Source organism: Leptonotus elevatus, chromosome 20 (genome assembly GCF_054856555.1).
Source record: "Leptonotus elevatus isolate MCC_2025b chromosome 20, RoL_Lele_1.0, whole genome shotgun sequence".
Classification (NCBI taxonomy): domain Eukaryota; kingdom Metazoa; phylum Chordata; class Actinopteri; order Syngnathiformes; family Syngnathidae; genus Leptonotus; species Leptonotus elevatus.
In genome coordinates this window covers 7581039-7600245 of record NC_141258.1, presented here as the reverse complement: position 1 = coordinate 7600245, position 19207 = coordinate 7581039, and the positions used below count along the sequence as shown (strand labels likewise).

The window sequence follows — 19207 nt, the reverse complement described above, 5'->3', positions numbered from 1 at the left end:
GGTCAATTTGATCCAATTTTAGTGTGTGTGCACTCGTAGTGTATTAAAACACACACAGAGACAGGAAAGCTGGAAAAAAATGAATGAGAATACTGAGTAAGGCGGCTGAATGTTTCCACCTGGTTGGTAATCCAGTCGGATTACAATCGCCCGACGGCACCCACTGGCCGCCATCCCCGTCTCCCCGGGCTGGCGTCTCCGCCGCCTCTCAAGAGTGACAGGAAGTGAAAGTGAGAGAGCAGGAGAGAGAGATAGAGAGAGAGAGAGAGGTGTGTATATGTGAGATGAGTCAGCAACGGATGAGCGTCTCAGACAGACCGGGCTGGTCTCGACTGTGCCCGGGGCGCGGGGGGCACTTTCCGGGTGCGGCGCGCAAGACGACCCCCCGTGGGGAGGGGACAGCTGGTGGAGGCTGCAGCCAGCTGAGCCGCCATTGGATGCGGCAAACTGTCAACTCACTTCTGTTCAAACATACTGTACATATTTGTTTGTTAGTTAGCGGGATTATGCGTAAGCTTCTTAACCAATTTCAACAAAAACTTTGTGGAGTGTCGCGGCGGGAGATGAGTATATGGAGGTGTACAATCTGCTGCTTATTCAAATTATAATTGCTTGGCTTTATCTATTGTGTGCTCTCTATTTTCACATATTATTCGCCGCTATATGGTGATTTTTTTTTATTCATTGATTGAATTCAGATCAGTGTCGCAATGTAGTAGGAGGCAGTTTTTAAATTCCAAAAGCTGCAACTCTAATTGAAGTAATTAAAAGGAACTGTCTTTAATATTGATTAATGATTCATATGCTTCATCTAAACACAAACAATTATTTAATAAATCTGATTAAATAATAATTTTTTTTTGCAATCTCAAGAATGAGGAAATAAAAAGTCACATTTAAATACTTTTTTTCAAAATTGTTCAGCCGTTATTTTTAAGAAATCATTTTGTTTGGATTTTGTTTGAATTCTGACCATTTGTATGCGTTGCTGCTCTGTTTGTGTAAAGTATAAATTGTATGAAGGTTTATAATTAACATATTAGCCATGCCAGGGGTCACTGACCTTTTTAAAATTGAGAGCTACTTCTTGTGTACTAATTAAAGCCACCAATTTGATTTTCTCAAATCTAACTTGTTGCTATGGTTTTGTCATGCTGACCTTTGACCTTCCAAAGTTTGCATTTCGATACTGTCATTTCTAAAGTTACACAAATGCAAGTATGATAAAAAAAAAATGCATCTTATAGATAAATGCACCCCCCCCCCCCACCCCAAAAAAATTTAAAGACAAATTTGACCCATCTCACTTTTGAGCTATTTTTAGAACATGCTTGCTGGCTAGTTATGTGGTCCTTAGGGGCTACCTGGAACCCTTGGGCACCACATTGCTGAACATAATTAGTATCCAGATTGAAGACCTTTGTTAGATAAAATATGAAGTCTCTTGGTTTTTGTTGTTGTCAGTTTTTAAGGTAAAGTTTAACTGGGCGTGACATCTTGAATATGGAGAGCCGTGTGCTCGTTGAAGTGTATTTTATAAGTTGCGTTTGAAGCGTACGGGATGGATACAACTATACACAATCAATATATCTCCCCAAGGATTAACAGAGGTCCACTGTGTCTTCCAAATTCATTTACACAAAGCAAGAATAATTAAGCATGAGTTTCGCCATAAATCACGTCCCATAATGTGCCACTTATCTGCATCAAATCAAGATGAGCGGGGTAATAACCGCCACCAACAGAACCGTCAGCCCCCCGAAGGGTCACATGAATGAAAGGCCACTGAAATATAATTCGGTATTGAGTGAAAGCCTTTTTGATGTCCAAGTCTTGAGTGAAGAGCATGTTTGTTCCCAGGCACGTTTGCTTGGAGGACAGAAAGACTTTTGTCCGGCCTCCAACTCTCATCCAACATGTGAACAGCTGCTTATTGTCTGTGGTGGTGATATGAAGGCAGTCGGGCCCGCTCGGTTTCAACATCTCGGGGCTGTGAACGCACGCCGCCATCTGATGATTTGGCATGTGAATGGAAAGTGCCAGACTCTCTCTGTCCATGTGCTCCTTTTCCCCCCTTTTTTTTCCCCACTTCTCTCGCTAGGCTAGACCTCCCCTCCGCCCCGTTCCTCTTCCACCACATGCTTGCCCTTCCTCCTCCTCTTCCTCTCCTTCTGCTTTCCTCTTTCGCTTCCCCTTCGCTCCGCGTTTGCTCCTCTCTATTTCGAGTGGTCCTCAGGCCTCCCTCCTCTTCCTGCTTCGCCTCCTCCCCACGCTGCACTCCGCTGTCACTCTATTTTTTTCTCAATTGAGCCCAGCCCCACCCCCCCAACCCCCTCCACCTCTTGCATCTGGCTCATCTCCATCTAACCCCACACACATCATGCCCCGTCGTCTCCTCCGCTTTGGAAGCAAAACGGCTTCTTTCAGCTCTCCTCCGATTTCAAATCACTTCCTCTGCTTTTCTACATTGCCTCGTTTTTTTTTTTTTCTCTTTCTCTCTCACTTCTCGTTGGTATATTTTCAGTGCTGGACTTCACTTGGCCACTGGTGGAATGAAACAAAGTGCACCAAAATGATGCAATTAAATACATATTTGAAATTGTTTATTTGAGCTTATTTGACAATTATGTGGGAGCAGTTTGCGTTCTTTGGTTACAATTGATTACTCCCGAGTGCGCAAAGCGAAGTCCATTAGTGGCATGTTTGGATGAGTTTGGTGTTGGAGACCACCATCAAATGACTTTGGCAAGAAGTGGAGCAGGGATTTATTGAAAACTTAACATTTTCCTTCTGGGTGGATGGACAAATCAGTCCAACATGACAGGTGTTGTAAAATGTACAGGAAGTTATAAAAAATATATATATATTTTTTTATGATTATAAAAGATTTTTTGTTACCATCAGTAGCTGTGCTTTAGTCATTAGAAATACACTCTAAAAATGTTTTGGTTAAAAAAAATGGATTGACCCTTTTGAGTTAAATTAAGCAAATTAAATTAATAATTCACAAAGAAATCAAATTTTTTTGTGGGTTGTATTGTGGGTTATTTGTTTGACACAACTGTTTGGGTTAATTGAATAACCAGATTGAATTTGGTTAAAAATTAACCAACCCAACTTTTTGAGTTATTTAATCCAAAACGTTGGGTCAAATTAAATAAAACAACACCATTTGTTGGGTTGTTTTGTGGGTTAGTTGTTTGACACAACATTTAGGGTTAATTGAATAACCCAACTGAATTTAGCAAGAATAAAAAATGAACCAACCCATCTTTTTGAGTTATTTAACCCAAAACATTGGGTCAAATTAAATTAATAAACCACAAAGCAACCCACTTTGTTTTTTTTGTGTTTGTGGGTTATTCATTTGACCCAACCTTTGGGGTTAATTGAATAACCCAACTGAATTTAGCAAAAAATGAACCGACCCAACTTTTTGAATTATTAAACCCAAAACATTGAGTCAAATTAAATGAAACAACCTTATTTGTTGGGTTGTTTTATGGGTTAGTCTTTTGACCCAAATTTTGGGGTCAATTGAATTACCCAAATGAATTTAGTAAAAAAATGAACCGACCCAACTTTTTCTGTTATTTAACCCAAAACGTTGGGTAAAATTAAATGTATAAACCACAAAGCAACCCGATTTGTGGGTTATCTGTTTGACCCAACTTTTTGGGTTGATCGAATAACCCAAACATGGTGGGTTGGTCCCTTTTTTGACCCATTTTGGATTATTTTGACCCAATAGTCAAACCATAGTTGATAGTCCAGCGATATGTTAAAACACCGTTCATGCTCACAATAGTATTTTAAAATACATCATCACAAGCCTGTTTTAATTTCAGCCGTCTGTCAGCATTTTGATGTCTTGTGGTAACGTATAACAATGTATGTATTTATGTTGTTAAATCTTTTTCCACAGACACCAAAGTGCAATAAATTAACACAGTGTTAGATATGCCTATTTTTTAAAGCAATATTTTTTTAACACTTCCCGGATGACACCCGATTACCTACATTGCGTTATGAGTTCAGGATGCAATACAAAATGTTTTGTCTTTTTATGTGGCTGCTCTTTCTGATATGAAAGTGCCGCAATCAGTGGAAAGATGTGAGTGTGTGCGTGCGTGCGTGCGTGCGTGCGTGTGTGTGTTTGCAGTCACTGCCATTTTATGGGCTCTTGTCTTTGTCACAGGGGTCAAGGCAATCCGCCTGCTTATGCTATGTGACCGAGAGACGACATTACTTTACGCGGGGGAGAGCGAGCGCACATTGAGCTATGATGTCACCGCCTCCTCGCCTCACGCACCTCCGTCTTGAAAAGCACACACACACACACACTCACAGCACAAAGCCATCACCTTATCTCAACCGGACGACACCTGAGACTCGCCGGCTTTTTATCCGTCTCGGGGTCACGTTTAGGGCCTGACTCACGGACACTGGAGTGGCCTCGTTTGATGCTTTTCTTGTGTTCCGCTTCTCTCCTTCATTCATTTCAGCTGTTTGCCCCATTCATATTATAATGGCTTCCATTCAGGCGGGTCTATGTCCAGTTTGTTTTGCTGTCAGTGGCTCAGATGGATGGAGGGGGGGTGGGGTGGGGGGTGGATGGAGGTTCATCTGGAGGTGAGGATTAAAAAAGCCTCCCCGATGCTGGAGGTTTCTTCACTGTCGTGCAGACGGAACAGATTGGTGTGACAGACAGGTAGATATTAAATAGGTAATACGTGGCGATGTGTGTGCGCGTGTGTGCGTGTGTGTATCAGTGTTGGGGAGTCTGAAATAGAGAGAAGCAGCTGTGTGGAACAGCATGGATCGTTACACAGTGACACACATGAAAGCATTAAGTATATTCAGGAGCCTTTGTTGAATATACATGGTGTGTGTGAGTGTGCATGTGTGTATTTGTGTCTGTGTGTGTGTGTGTGTGTGTGTGGGTGTGTGTGTGTGTGTGTCCCCTCCCATGCTCTTGCTAGTGAGGGGAAAAAAAAACAAGTAGAGAGAGCTAGGAGAAGAAAAAAAAAAAAAGATCAACAACAACAAAGATCCGTCATCAGTCATTCATGGCTAATCAGTCTCGCGGGACACACACACACATTCACGCACACACATAGCCGAGGTCCTAATCCCGCCGGGGTTTCTCGTGCCTCTACGTGTGCCTGTCTAAATTTCGGATCGGGGCTGATTAAAAGCGAAACTCTCCTCTTCTCTCGTGCATGTGTCTCGCAGCCTTTCTCTCGTTTTCTCTCTCGCCTTTGATTGCCGCTAAAGTGTCTCTACTTCTTCTTCTTGTCTTTTTAATAACCGCCCACTGTCTCTCTCGCAGTTGTTTTGATCTGTGCTTTTGTAATGTTTGGAAGCATGCGTGCATATATGGAGTCTGATTTTGCCCATATATGCACATGATTCACTGTATGTGTTGGGGGGGGGGGGGTCTACTCGATAAAAATCATCTTTTATCCTCTTCACTATTTTTGCTTTATTTGCTAAGCCAACTAAAAGTTGAGCTTGTTTTTTCTAAAAAAAAAAAAAAGGTCACACAGTGAAGAAGTGTGGCAAGCCGGGAATGTATTTCACAAGCAGCCGATCCGATTTGCTGATCTGCGCTAAAATGGAGGGAAGTTTACATGATTCTTTTAACTGGGAAATTTTGTGACGCTAACGTTAAATCTGTTTAATAGGCACTCTTAGTGAGGAAGTGAAGTTGTGGCTTAATGGCTTGCAGTGTATAGAAGAGGCCATTATCACAGTATGGATAGGGAGAAATATATGAAGCACATTACTTATAATTCGCATACGTGACAAAAAGTGTTTTTGAAATGGCGGCACTAAAAAATAAAGTACTGACATGTTTTTTTTCAAAATAATTTGTGTTTTTCCTTATCTGTAAGGTGATGAATCGGTGAATTGTTAAAGCAGCGTAAAGGAACTTTGGAAGGAAGTTTGCTTTTTGGCTGTGCTGCGAAATGTTCAAAACACAATGTAGCATTGTTCAATTAAATGCTGCTTGTCATCACTGAGCAGTATTTTTTTTTTAATGTATTTTTGTAAAAGCAGCATGGTGGTTTGAGTGTTCCAGTGTGCCTAACTGTGTGGCTAAAGTTGCTATTGTTAGCTAAGGTATCATTATAAGTGAAATATTTGTAAGCTACATTTTTTGCCTTAAAATGCAATCACCAAAGATTTGTATTTTAATTACTATAAAATATTTGTTGTTATTATTATTATTATTTGCTTATTGATCTTTTAAAAACAACTGCCAGCCAATAGTAGTTCATCTTAAAATTGGGTAAACCTCACAGAATTATTATTATTTGTTTTTTCAGTTAACATTCTACGAGTCTCGCTCCCTGCACTTTTTGCTTTTGCTTCAACTTAAAACATATTCTAAGTGAAACATAAAAAAATGTGTAAACCTTTATTTATTGTAGAAAACTTTAGGAAGCTTCTTGCACTTTTATTTTTTATTTTTTTTAGAATTTGAAAACTAATATGTCTATTGTCTAAAACAAGGTGTCCAAACTATGGTCTGGGGGCCATTTGCGGCCCGCCAACCATTTTTCAGTGGCCCATGGCATATACTCAAAACTATATTTGTACAGTTGATGGGGACTACCACGACTACTAATGAATTACATTTATATTCTATAGAGTTTTCAAGGTATAAAAAGATACAATTTAGTAAAATGGGAAAATTTATCTTCATAACACTGTGGTGAATAATGGCTAATTAATTTTTAGAAGTGAAACTAATTTCTGCTGCCTTCTGCTTTGTGTCAATGTCTGAATTGTGAACATATTACATTAATTATTGAACTGCTTTATAATTGGTTGTATGAAAAAGTTTGGACATCCCTGGTAGAAAAAAAAAGATGTTGCAAATTTGAAAAGCTGTTCAATAAATCATCCTTAAATAATTAAGTTGATTTTTACTGCAAAATTCATATCAGCTCCAAATATCGATTATTTCACAGCAAACAATCAGTATCGGCCTTGAAAAAAAACATTGGTCTATAAATTATGGATGAATATAATTTGTACATATGGCTAGACATATTTTTTTTTAAAATTCACTCAGAATTCAAACCAGTGATTTACTATTAAATTGCTATAATTTGAAATTAATTTGTCTTTTTTTCTCTACTCCCTTATTCTTCACTTCATCTTTAATTTCATCTGGACGACTCTCTCCAATAATCTTTTTGATTCCTGTGTAAATAAGCCTGAAATGAAGGAATATGAGAAGAGGGAAATCCGCGCAGAAATAAGGTCACACTAGGTTATTCTCATCTCATCTCTCTCTCTCTCTCTCTCTCTCTCTCTCTCTCTCTCTCTCTCTCTCTCTCTCTCTCTCTCTCTCTCTCTCTCTCTCTCTCTCTCTCTCTCTCTCTCTCTCTCTCTCTCTCTCTCTCTCTCTCTCTCTCGCGCGCTCTCTCTCTCTCTCTCTCGCGCGCTCTCTCTCTCTCTCTCTCTCTCTCTTCATCACAGCCTCCAATCCTCTCCCTCTGCTCGCTCCCTTGTTGCGCTCGCTGTCTGCCGATCCTCTGTCTTGTTTAGTCTCCTCGCGCACGCCGACACACACACACACACGCGCGCGCACACACATATCCGGTACGCGCACGCACGTACGCACGCATGCTGAGGCTGACACCTGCGCGTCGAGCCGTTGAGAGTCTAATTTAAGTAAAGTGCTTCTCTAGGAACCGCAACCCCTCAACTCACGATGGTGGAGGTTGATACGGAGCGGTGTGGTTAAGCATACACAGTCGTGTGTAGACACACACACACACACACACACACCCACACACTCGCATGCAAACACACACATCCTGATTCAGTGATATTGCGCTGTGACTTGGGGGTGTCGGATTGGTGGAAGTGGCCTGGATGGCTTATAAGTAGTATTCTGTCATAATCATAATGCATATTTGATCCCCTTTCCCCCGCCCCGCTGGGTAATTGACCTTTGCAGACGTGGCAGGACGTCTTGCCCAAGGACACTTAAGCAGAGTGGATGCTGCCTGGCATTGGCACACTTGCCCCCTTGCTTGAATGTGGGGGGGGGGGGGTCTTCCTCACTGCTGTGACAAAAGTATTGAGACATAGGTCCTTGTTAATCAAATCACTAGGCAGGCTAGAAAAAATATTTTACTCTGAAAGTTAATTCTGCAACTACTATCCAAGACATTTTCAACCCATTCAGACAATTTTTGGATGAACTAGTGCTAGGGAGAGGTCTAATAATCGATTAGTTGCACAATTTTCTGTTGTTTTTCTGGAAAACTGATAGTTGATTAATTACGTCTTCAAGCAATTGAGGGAACGTTTGGTGATCTCCTTGGTTGTCATATTCCCCAGAATAGTGGAAAATAAAAAAAGACTATTCCATATTTTCTTCAATTTCTCTTGTTAATTCCCAAACCTTACCCATACAATGTACAGTGGATTAAAAAAAAAGTCTACACACCCCTGTTCAAATGTCAGATTGTTGTGATACTGTAAAAATAGATAAATGAACATTAACAAAATTTCCCAAATTAAAAAAATGTGGCATATAACAGCACTGTCCATCACCAAAAGACACCAGAACTACACTACAGTGATGCGTGACTCTAAAAAAACAGTTGGGCCAAAAATAAGCCAAATATGGGTCAAAAAGGGACCAACCCAACTTTTTGGTTTAAGGTTATTCATTTCATCCAAAAAGTTGGCTCAAATGAATAACTCAAAACAACACCTTTTTTTTTTTAAATAAAAAAAGAGAGTGAGTCCAACAAGCTTCTTTGGCCCAGATATCAGCAAAGGAACGCTCTAAAAACATATTTATTTACTTTTTAAATAAAGTAAACAAGTATAAAATTGGGTCAAACAGCAACTAAGCCAACTTTTTGGGTTATTCATTTAGACCAAAATGTTAGCTCAAATGAATAACTCAAAACAACACAATTTGTTTTAGGCGTTTTGTACAAAATAGCCCAATTATTTCAAAATAAAAATGAAAAATCAGGAAAGGCCTACTAGAACATCTGAAATGTGTTTGGGGTTATTCGCAGGCACTTTAAATGGTGACATGTGTGTGCTGATTTCCATTGATTCATTCTGAACACTGCCTAATCCCTATTGTGAGAAGGGTGTGCACATTTGTGCAACAATATTTATTTAATATGTTTATTTTATTTTTCTTGCTTCCCCTCTTCAAAAGATTTGTTTTCCACTTGAGCTCCCAATGTTGGGAAAATGAGTTCATTTTTGTAATCACAAAAAAACTGCCATTTGAATAGGGGTGTGTAGACTTTTTATTTATTTTTTTATTTTTAATCCGCTTCCACAAATCTGACTTTTTGTACTTTTAATATGTTCTAATTTTTCCCCACCTGACTCCGCAACATATTTTATTTTGTATGTGTGTGTGTGTGTGTGTGTGTGAAAATGTCACAGAAAAATGCAAAATTTATTTGAAGAAAAAAATAATCCTCGGTAATGTTTGCACAAGAAAGTGAGGCGCAATTAGAGCGATATTTTCACACCAACTTTTTTTCAAGTTTTTCAAGCTGTAATTGTAATGAGGAACACATGTTAAGGCGCAGGAGCGATGTAATCGAGCACCAGAGGGGGGACATGACTTTAAACGGGGATTGTGCACTAATTAACTTGAAATGTGTCAAACTTGGATTTTGTCTCAACCGCTCACGAGAACGAGCGTTCCGACCGGTTCGGCTCCGTCTGGCTCTGCTCTCGCTGACGGCTTCGCCGTTGGACCTCCCCGGGGCGGATCTCATCGATTGGGTGTGGCGCAGGCATGTTGGACCCCGGAGAAGGACCAGAACTCCCAGAGCAAGCTCGCACGCACGCATGCAGGCGCTCCAGATGAAATTGCATTATTGACTCTTACCGAGCCATTCCTAAAAATATCTGTAACCTTATGCTTGTAATTCATGTGTGTGTGTGCGTGTGCGTGCATACCAATCCGACCCAGTCTTGTATGACCCGTTCTTTCCAAATTCCCCTGATGTTCTTTGATACCCCCTGCATCCCTTTTCACCAGTAGTGAAGCCACTTTATAATCTACATTCTAATATGATTTTCATGAATTGATGTTGATGTATTTATTTATTTATTTTTCTATTTTTTTCTTCTTTTTTTTTTCTTCTTTTTTTTTCTTTTTTAAAAATATTTTGTGAAATATAAATATTGGGTCTGCGCTGAACAACTCAATATGATATACATGGCGCAGTTGCAGGCTTTTTTATATTGCTTTCTATAATTGTGACATGATAGTGGTAGTGTTAAGAGGTGGACTGAGTCTGGTGTAACCACTGAGAACTCAGGCACCAATTTGGCCAAAAAAAGTTCAGCCTTGGACTCATCAGACCGCAACATATTTTCCCACATTGCTTGGGAGATTTTCTCCAATGAAACTAAAGCCAGTAGTCCCCACAAAGGGGTGAACATTTGCAAATGTTGATTTCACGTCAGTGTTCGTTCAAGGTCGCAGTGTTTCCTAAATGTTTTCTAAACAGTCTTAATGGTCTTTCTTGTCGCAAGGAAATTTGGAACCTATTCAAAATTGTTCGCAGCATTTCCTAAACGTTGTCTTAACGATTTCCTAAACAGTCTCAATGGTCTTTTTTTGAACATGTTGAACAATAAAGACCATTAAGAATGTTGAGAGAACCATCAAGACTGTTTTGAGAACATTTAGGAAATGCTGCAATCTTTAACAAACCCTGATGAACCCTAACGTGGAATCAACGTGAATTCCCCTCAGTGGGATATGGGCTTTAAGCTGAACTTTTAGGCCATTTATTTTGATTCAACACAAAAAAAACCCGTCTACTTTCATGAAAAAAAAAACTGAAAAATTAAATAGGTATCTAAACGATTAATCGATGATCAAAAATAATTATTGATTAATTTGATATCCGATAATTCTGAACACAGCCACATCTGCAGTTATTAGAGTGTGTGCATGTTGACTTGTGTAGCATTTTGGTCATTTATTTTTACTTGCCCTCTCAAAAAGATTTTAATTTTTTTTTTTTTTTTTACAGGTTTTAGCCAGGGGTGAAAGTGGTTAGAATTTCTTGCCGGAACTCCCTGACTAACAGTTTTTTTGTTTGGAAATTATTTGTTTTACTCTCATTTTTGTTGTATTACAAAACCTGGCATTTGATCAGGGGTGTGTAGACTTTTTTTTGGATATGCATTCTATATGGGATCGATCCCGCTAAAGGTGGTTGTGTGTGTCATCCAAAAGTCTGTGGTGAAGAATGGGAACTTTTTTCCTTCTTACTCACATTTTGATGGAGCATTTTGTCGGTCACCTTTGTCAAGGGAAGGCATTTTTTAAACACAACCTTTTCTGTTCATCGAATCGGGGCCTGCTAGTCCATTTTATGATTGATTCTTTGCTTTGTGTAATGACCAAGCACTCCCAGCCAGCAGGTGATGCGTCTTGTAGAGAGGAGCTTGACGTCGAACCCGTGAGATCGGGGATCTTAGTTGGGAGCGTGTGTGTGTGTGTGTGTGTGTGGAGAGACATTAGTTTGTGTGCGCGTGTGCGTGTGCGGCGAGAGTCTGGTCCGCAATCTGGGAGTCAGGCTTTGAGCTGCTGTTCATAGTCTGCTGATTTATGCGCCTCGCAGGGAAATCTCTCATTTGTTGCTCTTTCATCTCATTTCCCCCCCCCCCCACTCTCTCTCTCTCTCTCTCTCTCTCTCTCTCTCTCTCTTTCCCCCCCGTAATGTGATTCAGTGCAGCCGCTCGTCCCAGATGACACGCCATTGCTTTGCCTGCGCGCCTCTCTCCCCGCTTACTCCGACATGAATGAGTCAAGAGGAATAGTTGATGAATAATAAGATAGAGCGGAGGAGAAAATGCTATCTGGATGTCGTCGGGCAAAAAGAACTCCTTTTTGCTCCCCCGAACATATTCTTTGTAAGCACTGTTCAGTCCTTTATTGACACTCTGAATGTGTTTGCATCCCCCGGCGTGCACGTGCGCGCGCGCGTGTGCGGTGCGTGTGTGTGTGTGAGTCTTGGAGGCTTCCGCCACCGCCTTGTTTGAGTAGCCCTGTCACTTGTGCAATTCTGGGGTGTCAAAACAGATCAGAAAGGTCTGGCTTGACTCCTGCCACTAAATACAAACACACGCGCACGCACGCACGCAGTCACACACACACACACACACACACACAGACACACGTAGTCAGACACACACGCTGGCTCAAGGCTCTATGCCAGGGCCCTTGGTGGTTGGAGGCTTATGAAAGGGTCGGGCTGACGAGAGGTTGCCAAGTGTACGGCAATAGGCGTAGCAGCCAAACTAACGAGAGTCAGAACCCCTGACACACACACACACACACACACACACACACACACACACACACACACACTTACGCACACACACACTCGCACCAGGACTGTACAGACTGACTGAGCCTTTCAGTAGTGTGTGTGTGTGTGCGTGTGTGTTTGTCAACTGGCAAATGTGACAATAATTCACGAGCATAAAGACGTGTCTTGTGTCAGGATCGAACTTTTTTGGTTGTTGACTTGAAAAGGTTTTGATTTTACAAACGCATTGGAAAAACTTTATAACTATTTTAAAGTAAATGTTATGTATGCAGTACCGACGTTAAACAGTCTCCCTGCTTTCCCAGTTACTCAGGAACTACCTAGTCGCTAAGCTAACTTGCGCCGCACCAGCAACAGGCCGCTGCTGGCTAACCACTGTCTTAGCGCTATGGCGCTACAACTTATCTTTTTTTTTTTTTTAAGATAGGTTTTAAGCTTCTTTTCTTCAAATAATTGTTTGTCAGCCAGGTTTTCGCTTTCGTGGTAAAAACGCAAAGAAACTTAAAACCAAACTAAAAACAAGACAAGATGAACAAACGCTTATAGCGCTGCGCCGCTGCCGCTAGGATCGTTATCAGCTATGCTAGCTAGCCAGTCTAAGTTCATTGCTGGTCTGTAGCAAGTTAGCTTAGCGACTAGCTTCCTGAGTAACCGACAAAGCAGAGAGACTGTTCGACATAGACATACAGACTACATAACATTTATTTTAGAGTGGTTAACATTCTTCAAAATTGTGAAGATTGTCAGCAAGGTTAAGAGATTTTTCTTTACTGCAAAAAACAATTGTGTGAAGAAAAGAAACTTAAAACCTAAACCCCAAGTTACTAATGCTTACCTCACTGGTGGCAAAAAAACAACAACACCCATTTTGTCATCACTAAAGGAGGATAAGGTCGTGCTAATTATGTGACACGCAAAACAACATGAGAGAACAGGAGAAGCTATGCTAACCGTTAAGCTAATGTGAAATGTAGCACAGCGTTCTTCTCACGAGGAATTATTTTCAGTTGTTTAACAAATTTTCATTGATTTTAGCTTTACAAAGGAACCCATTCAGAAATACTTTAATTGCAATTTTTAAATGTATATCACAATATATATTATTACCGTGAAAATATTAAATTTGTAGGCTACCGTGTTGTGATTTTTTTTTTTTTTTGCCATAGTCCAATTCAAACATAAACTGTAGCTTAACATTTCATGTGTTTTAAAACAAATTCCTGTGAGAACATGCTGCTTTGTGATATCAATCTTATTCCTGTTTCGTCTTCCTGCTCGCCTCCTCTTCCGCGGTTCTCCTCCTCCCTTCCCCTCTACAGAATAGCGTGAAACCTTGGGACGATTGGGCCTGCTATCTTTCATCTCGCTGTTAGCTTTCACCTTCGATCTTTGCTCAAACGTGAAACACAGAGGTTATTATTTTTTTCCCACCGTGCACCTCCGTTTTTTTTTGTGTGTTTCATGTTGCTGCAAGCAACATCCTGCACATATTTTATATGAGTAGTTTAAAATAAATGCGAGAAAAGAGTTATCATCCAAAAATAAGACGCTAACCTTGGCTGCTTTTCATCATTTGACACCTTCGCTGGATTTTGCATTTAAAAGATTTTTCCTTCTACTGTTTTTAAACTGACAGCCTGCCCTCATTGAACCGTTTTTAATTAAAATTGGCACTCATAAAAAAAAAAAGGCTGCCTTGTACCTGCAGAACTGTGAGGGCACTTAAGTACAATGCGCCCAATATTCTAAAGTTTCTGAACAACCTTTTGGATTACAATAAAAAAAAATAATAATAAAGTTTGGCATTGACATATTCCTATAATGTTGCGTTTTTGAGTGCAGCTATAATGACCTTAATCGTGTTACAGTAAAAAAAAAAAAAGGTTTTAATACTATCTTTCTTAAAGCACATACATAGACTTATCATTAGTTGACTGTTCAAAATCAATGTTAAATGCCATGTCAAATGCGTTTAAAGGGTAGGTCATGTAACAAAAAAATCCCTCTTTGCATGTAGTCTAAACACGGCAATCTGATTAACTCATTCACTGCCATTGACGGCTATAGACGTCAAAAATTCATTTGAACTATTTCTATTAGTTTAATGTTTTTTTTCTTCACTTTTGTTAACAAGAGTATGAAAACCTAGAAAATTAAAAAAAATTAATCACCTGATGCCCCTAATTTTTTAATAATCTTTTCTTTTTTTAAATGGCGTCAGGCGATTAAAATCTTTAATTGTAATTAATCGCATTATTTCAATAGTTAACGATTAATCACAAACATCTGTTCTAAATGTACAATAAAAAAAAGTATAGGTTTTCATACTCTTGTTAACAAATAGAAATAGTTAAAATGAATTTTTGACATCTATTACCGTCAATGGCAGTGAATGAGTTAATATTGCATTTGTGGAATAAGAATAAAATCCTCCCTCGGGGGCGGCCATTTTGCCACTTGTCGCCTGAAAATGTCTTCACGGAAAAAATCACATGACCAAACCCAGCAAGTTAGATGTGATTGGTTGTTACCTGTGCCCTAAAAGGCACTGTGATGTCATTTTTTAGCCGCCAGCAGAGGGCGGTATAATGTAAAATGGCTACCCACGGAGATGGGCAAAAACAGATCTAAATTAATATTCTACAAATGTAATATTAATCAGAATGCCGTGTTTTTACTAATGGGGGCACATAGAACTAAATGTATAGATTTTTGGAAGCTAACTTCAATCAAAAGTTCCTGAAAACAATGCGGGGACTCAATAAAGTTCATTTGTAGCCCTATTATCCACGATGACACCGAAAACATGCTCAGCAGTCGAACCTGCACTTTTTCTCCCCAGCTTTGCTCATTTAACTGTCAAAGCATAAACCAACAAATCAAACTGTCAGCACAGCTGACGGATTTCAAGTGAACAGAAAGTCCTAATTTTTGCTGTCTCGGATTGTCAGCATCTGATCGGAGGATTCAGTGAGACGGTATTGACACGCTTCCATCACATGGTGCCATCTGGGAGAGTGGGCCGCACTCGAGTGGTGTTTTTTCGACTTTAATCACCACTATGGAGACTGAATATAGAATCTTTCTCAGACAGCACTTTCCGTTTATAGCAAATAACATGTATAGTAACATGCACCACATAATCTCAGGTTCACTTGGGTCACTGTTGCGTTTATTTACTTTTTTTTCATGTGCATGCATGTCTGCGGTTGATGTGAGGAACAAAAGCCCGGCTGAGTGGGGGTTAGGGTGCGTTTGTTTAGCTCGTCTTTGCGTCTCACGCAAGCCCTCCTCTGACGTATCTCGTCAGTTCAGTTCGCGCGCGCCGTTTTTGCGCAATCGTCATTCGGCGTTTGGGCTCAGAGCTGCGCGGGGGAAACAACGGGAGGATGTAAACGGTGACAGATGGAAAGGGAGTGTCGGGATAGGGATAAAAACAAAGGCGGAAACAGAGGGCAGGAAGAGACGGAGAGGGGGTGGGGGGGGGGGGGTGGCAAACGGACAGAATTGAGGTTTACGTTAGCGATGGTTTTCCATATCAGCCGGCCGGAGGAAGCGCGCAAATATGATTTTCTCCTCAACTTGCCAACATAAAACAGACCGAGCGGGCAGGGAAAGGGAGGTGACAGGAAAGAGGGGAACGGGGGCAAAACAGGCAAAATGGATGGAGATAAGTAAATGGAAAAAGATGGAGACATGGGGGCGGGGGGGGGGGGGGTGGAGCCGGGACTGAAGAACAGCTGTGGGAAGAAAGGGGCACCGTGGAATGTGAAGTATCTCAACTCTAAGAACACTAATCAATATCACTAAGTGTTTGAAATAAAACCTTTTATTGACTTATTTAATCAACATGAACTTTTATATGTTTTGAAGACATTTTAAGATGGCCGTAACTTAAAAATGGAGTGCGTAGCTTATAACAGACTTTTTTTTTTCCCTGTTGTACATCGTAAAAGATGAGGTACAGACAGACCAGTGAGTCTATCGTTTTCTCTTTGTCGCGCGTGTGTGCGTGCGTGTGTGTGCGTGTGCGCGCGCGCGCGTGTATGTGTGTGTGTGTGTGTGCCCACACTGCCGGGGGGCCTTGTGAAACCAGCCCGAGACGTACTGTATATGAGCTGTGTTTTATTATGACTGGCTGAAAGGCCACTGATCTACTGTTGTACAAGTGTGGTTTGCAGCTTCAAGAAGAAAAAAGCAAAAAAAAAGCAACACAAACAGAAAAATCTGCCAAAATATTTCGACATGGGGAGGGAAAATAGAACAGAAAGTGGCGAAAAAAATAGATGAAGACGGGAAAGTTCTGCCAAATTCCTTGCTGGCGAACTCTCTTTTAAAACACGTTTCCAAAATGGTGGCTGGTGAGTGACATGGGAGCCATTGAATGAGAGCAAACTGACTGCTAACAGTTAGCCAGTCTGCTTGGTAAATAGGGCCTAATTAATAATAATAATTATGATTATATTTATTATTATTATATTATTATTATTATTAATAACAAAAAGTTTAAAATAAAAAATTTAACCTTAAAATTTGTCAAAATTAATTTGATCATTCGGTTGATTCATTGGTTATCGAAATCATTGACTATTTTCTGTATAAAGACAAAAAAAAATAAAAAAGAACTGCCTGGGTGCACGAGTGTGTGTTGGTGAGGATGTGTCTGAGGTGAAGGTACCGCACATGCAAGGCGCGCGCGTGTGCGTGCGTGCGTGCGTGCGTGCTCAGCTCTCTGATGCGAACTGTTGTCGTAATTGTCTCGGCGAGGCGGTGTTTATGGGTAACGACCCAGCCCACCGCACTTGCTCCGTCTCCCCATCCAGCGACTAATTACCTGACTCCCTGTGGATTTGTTTCTTCCTTCCCCCCGACAACTGTTCAGGTTGTTCCACCAAATGAGAGCACGCTGATAAGTGCGGGATACATTCAAACGAGCCAAACTAAACAGAGCCCGTTTCGCTCGCCGGCTTCCACTGCTATACGTCGTCGTGTGCGCGCGGCGGAAACGTACCACTGAGTCTCTGTGTGATATCTGTTGAGAAGTGCTCAGCGTGTTTAAGCAGCAGCCGTGGAGAAATGTGGTGAAGAATATCATTATGCTGAGGTTCTAAGTGATTCCAGTGAATGATTATGACCATGATTAAGATTCCCCCTAAAAAATATATATATTTTTTGACTGTAGGAGATGTTGTCACCCATTTCGTTTTTTCATCAATGGTGGGCGGGCTCACTCAGATGGATGCACAGGGCTGCCGCCCATTAGCGCCCCGCCCCTAAATTGCCGTAATTGCATTTTTTTTATTCCAAATTTGAAAAGGGTTCCAATTTGGAAATTTCCCTGAATTTTGCCATTTTCAAAACAATCGCTTTTTGTAATACAGTATTTATTTAAACAGTCAGTTATCAAGTTGAATTATTTATTTATTTTTTTGCAAGGCTGCAGCAGTGTGCCCGCAATGAGTGAGCGACAAATGATTGCCACCTTGTAAGTCATGCCTTCTGGCTCTTATTGGTTGTTTTTCCTCGGATGTGGTGGTTTGTTGCATGTGAAATTAGAGAGGCACAAGATGGGGCTGATTTTTGTCACAGTTATTGCTTTTTACTTTCTTTAAAAAAAAAAAAAATTATAGGACAAAAACGACTTACTTTACAAATTCTCCTTTAAACTAATCATAGAGAATAAGAAGCCAAAGTAAGTGTTCCTTGGTTGCCATGGCAATGCCAGTGACATTTATATCTTAATTTCAAACCCATGTACCCACACAACTATTGCTTATCTTAATTAATTACGCATTGGTACTTTAATATTCACTTTGAGTTAATAAGGGAAAAATCTAGTGTGTATATTAAAGGGAAAAAAATGTAGTTTCTCAAGGGCAGGTGATATCATTTCATTTTTCAACAGCACTACTTTTATTAATATAATGTTGCTCTACTACCAAACCAATATACTTGATTTTATTTTTCACCCCAAAAAATAAATGACATCTTTGATTTTGCAGGACGACGCATAAAGTTTACAATGAAGCATTCTGTCATTCTTCTTGACTTTAGAGGAAGCTTGTCCGCACATCTGTTCTCGTAATTAAACATGCTTTCATTCTTCTCCAGAGCCAAATTTAATCAGCAATGCTCAGAAACGTGACCTCTGACCTTTTTTTCCTCTGTCTCTCAGGTGCTTCCTTTATGGGTTCCTTCCTGTCCAGCAGTTTGGGGTCGCCGGCCTCCCACCCGCCTCACCCCTCGGGCCCCGTTTCCTCCCCATCCTCTCCCTCGTACCGGACCGGACCCCATTCGAACGCCTCCCCTATCTGGTTCCCTCATTCGCATGAAGGTAATGCGCGCGCGGCGACCGCATGCGCGTAGCATTTGGTCTCTGGTTAATCCAAGGTTTTGGTTTTGGGATTAGACGGCGATGAAGACATTAAGTGGTTTAACCAACACATGAAGCTGTGATGCCTCGAATGACGCCACTTACAACACACACACACACACACACGCACGCACATGCTGAACTCATCTGGCACTCAAAGCATGTGGCTTTGTGTTTCGCGCTGGCTTTGGCGGAGTTTCAGTACCCTGACCCCAAAAAATGGCGTCTTATATCTCCTTGAACATGCACACAAAAAAGTCACAAATAAATATCACTCTTTTCAGTTGATACCCCTGCCCCCCCCTTTTTATTTTTTATTTTTACATTGCCTTCCTTTCACTCATCATCATTCGCCCCCTGACCCACTTTGAGGGTTTTATGAGGTCGCCCACCCTCGTTACGCACACACGTATACAATTTCCATCGCTGCAGAGGAAATTACATTGACTTACATTCATTTCCTGAACCGCAA

General features: G+C 40.7%; 1 protein-coding gene across 2 annotated transcripts in view; it reads left to right on the top strand.

The window, feature by feature from the left end:
* bahcc1b (BAH domain and coiled-coil containing 1b) overlaps window positions 1–19207 on the top strand; it is a 62683-nt gene that overhangs the window by 6388 nt on the left and 37088 nt on the right. For both annotated transcript variants that reach the window (XM_086064480.1, XM_086064479.1), the window contains exon 3: window positions 18538–18696. In XM_086064480.1, the coding sequence (XP_085920606.1) occupies window positions 18538–18696 (159 nt within the window). The remainder of the gene's footprint in view (window positions 1–18537; window positions 18697–19207) is intronic.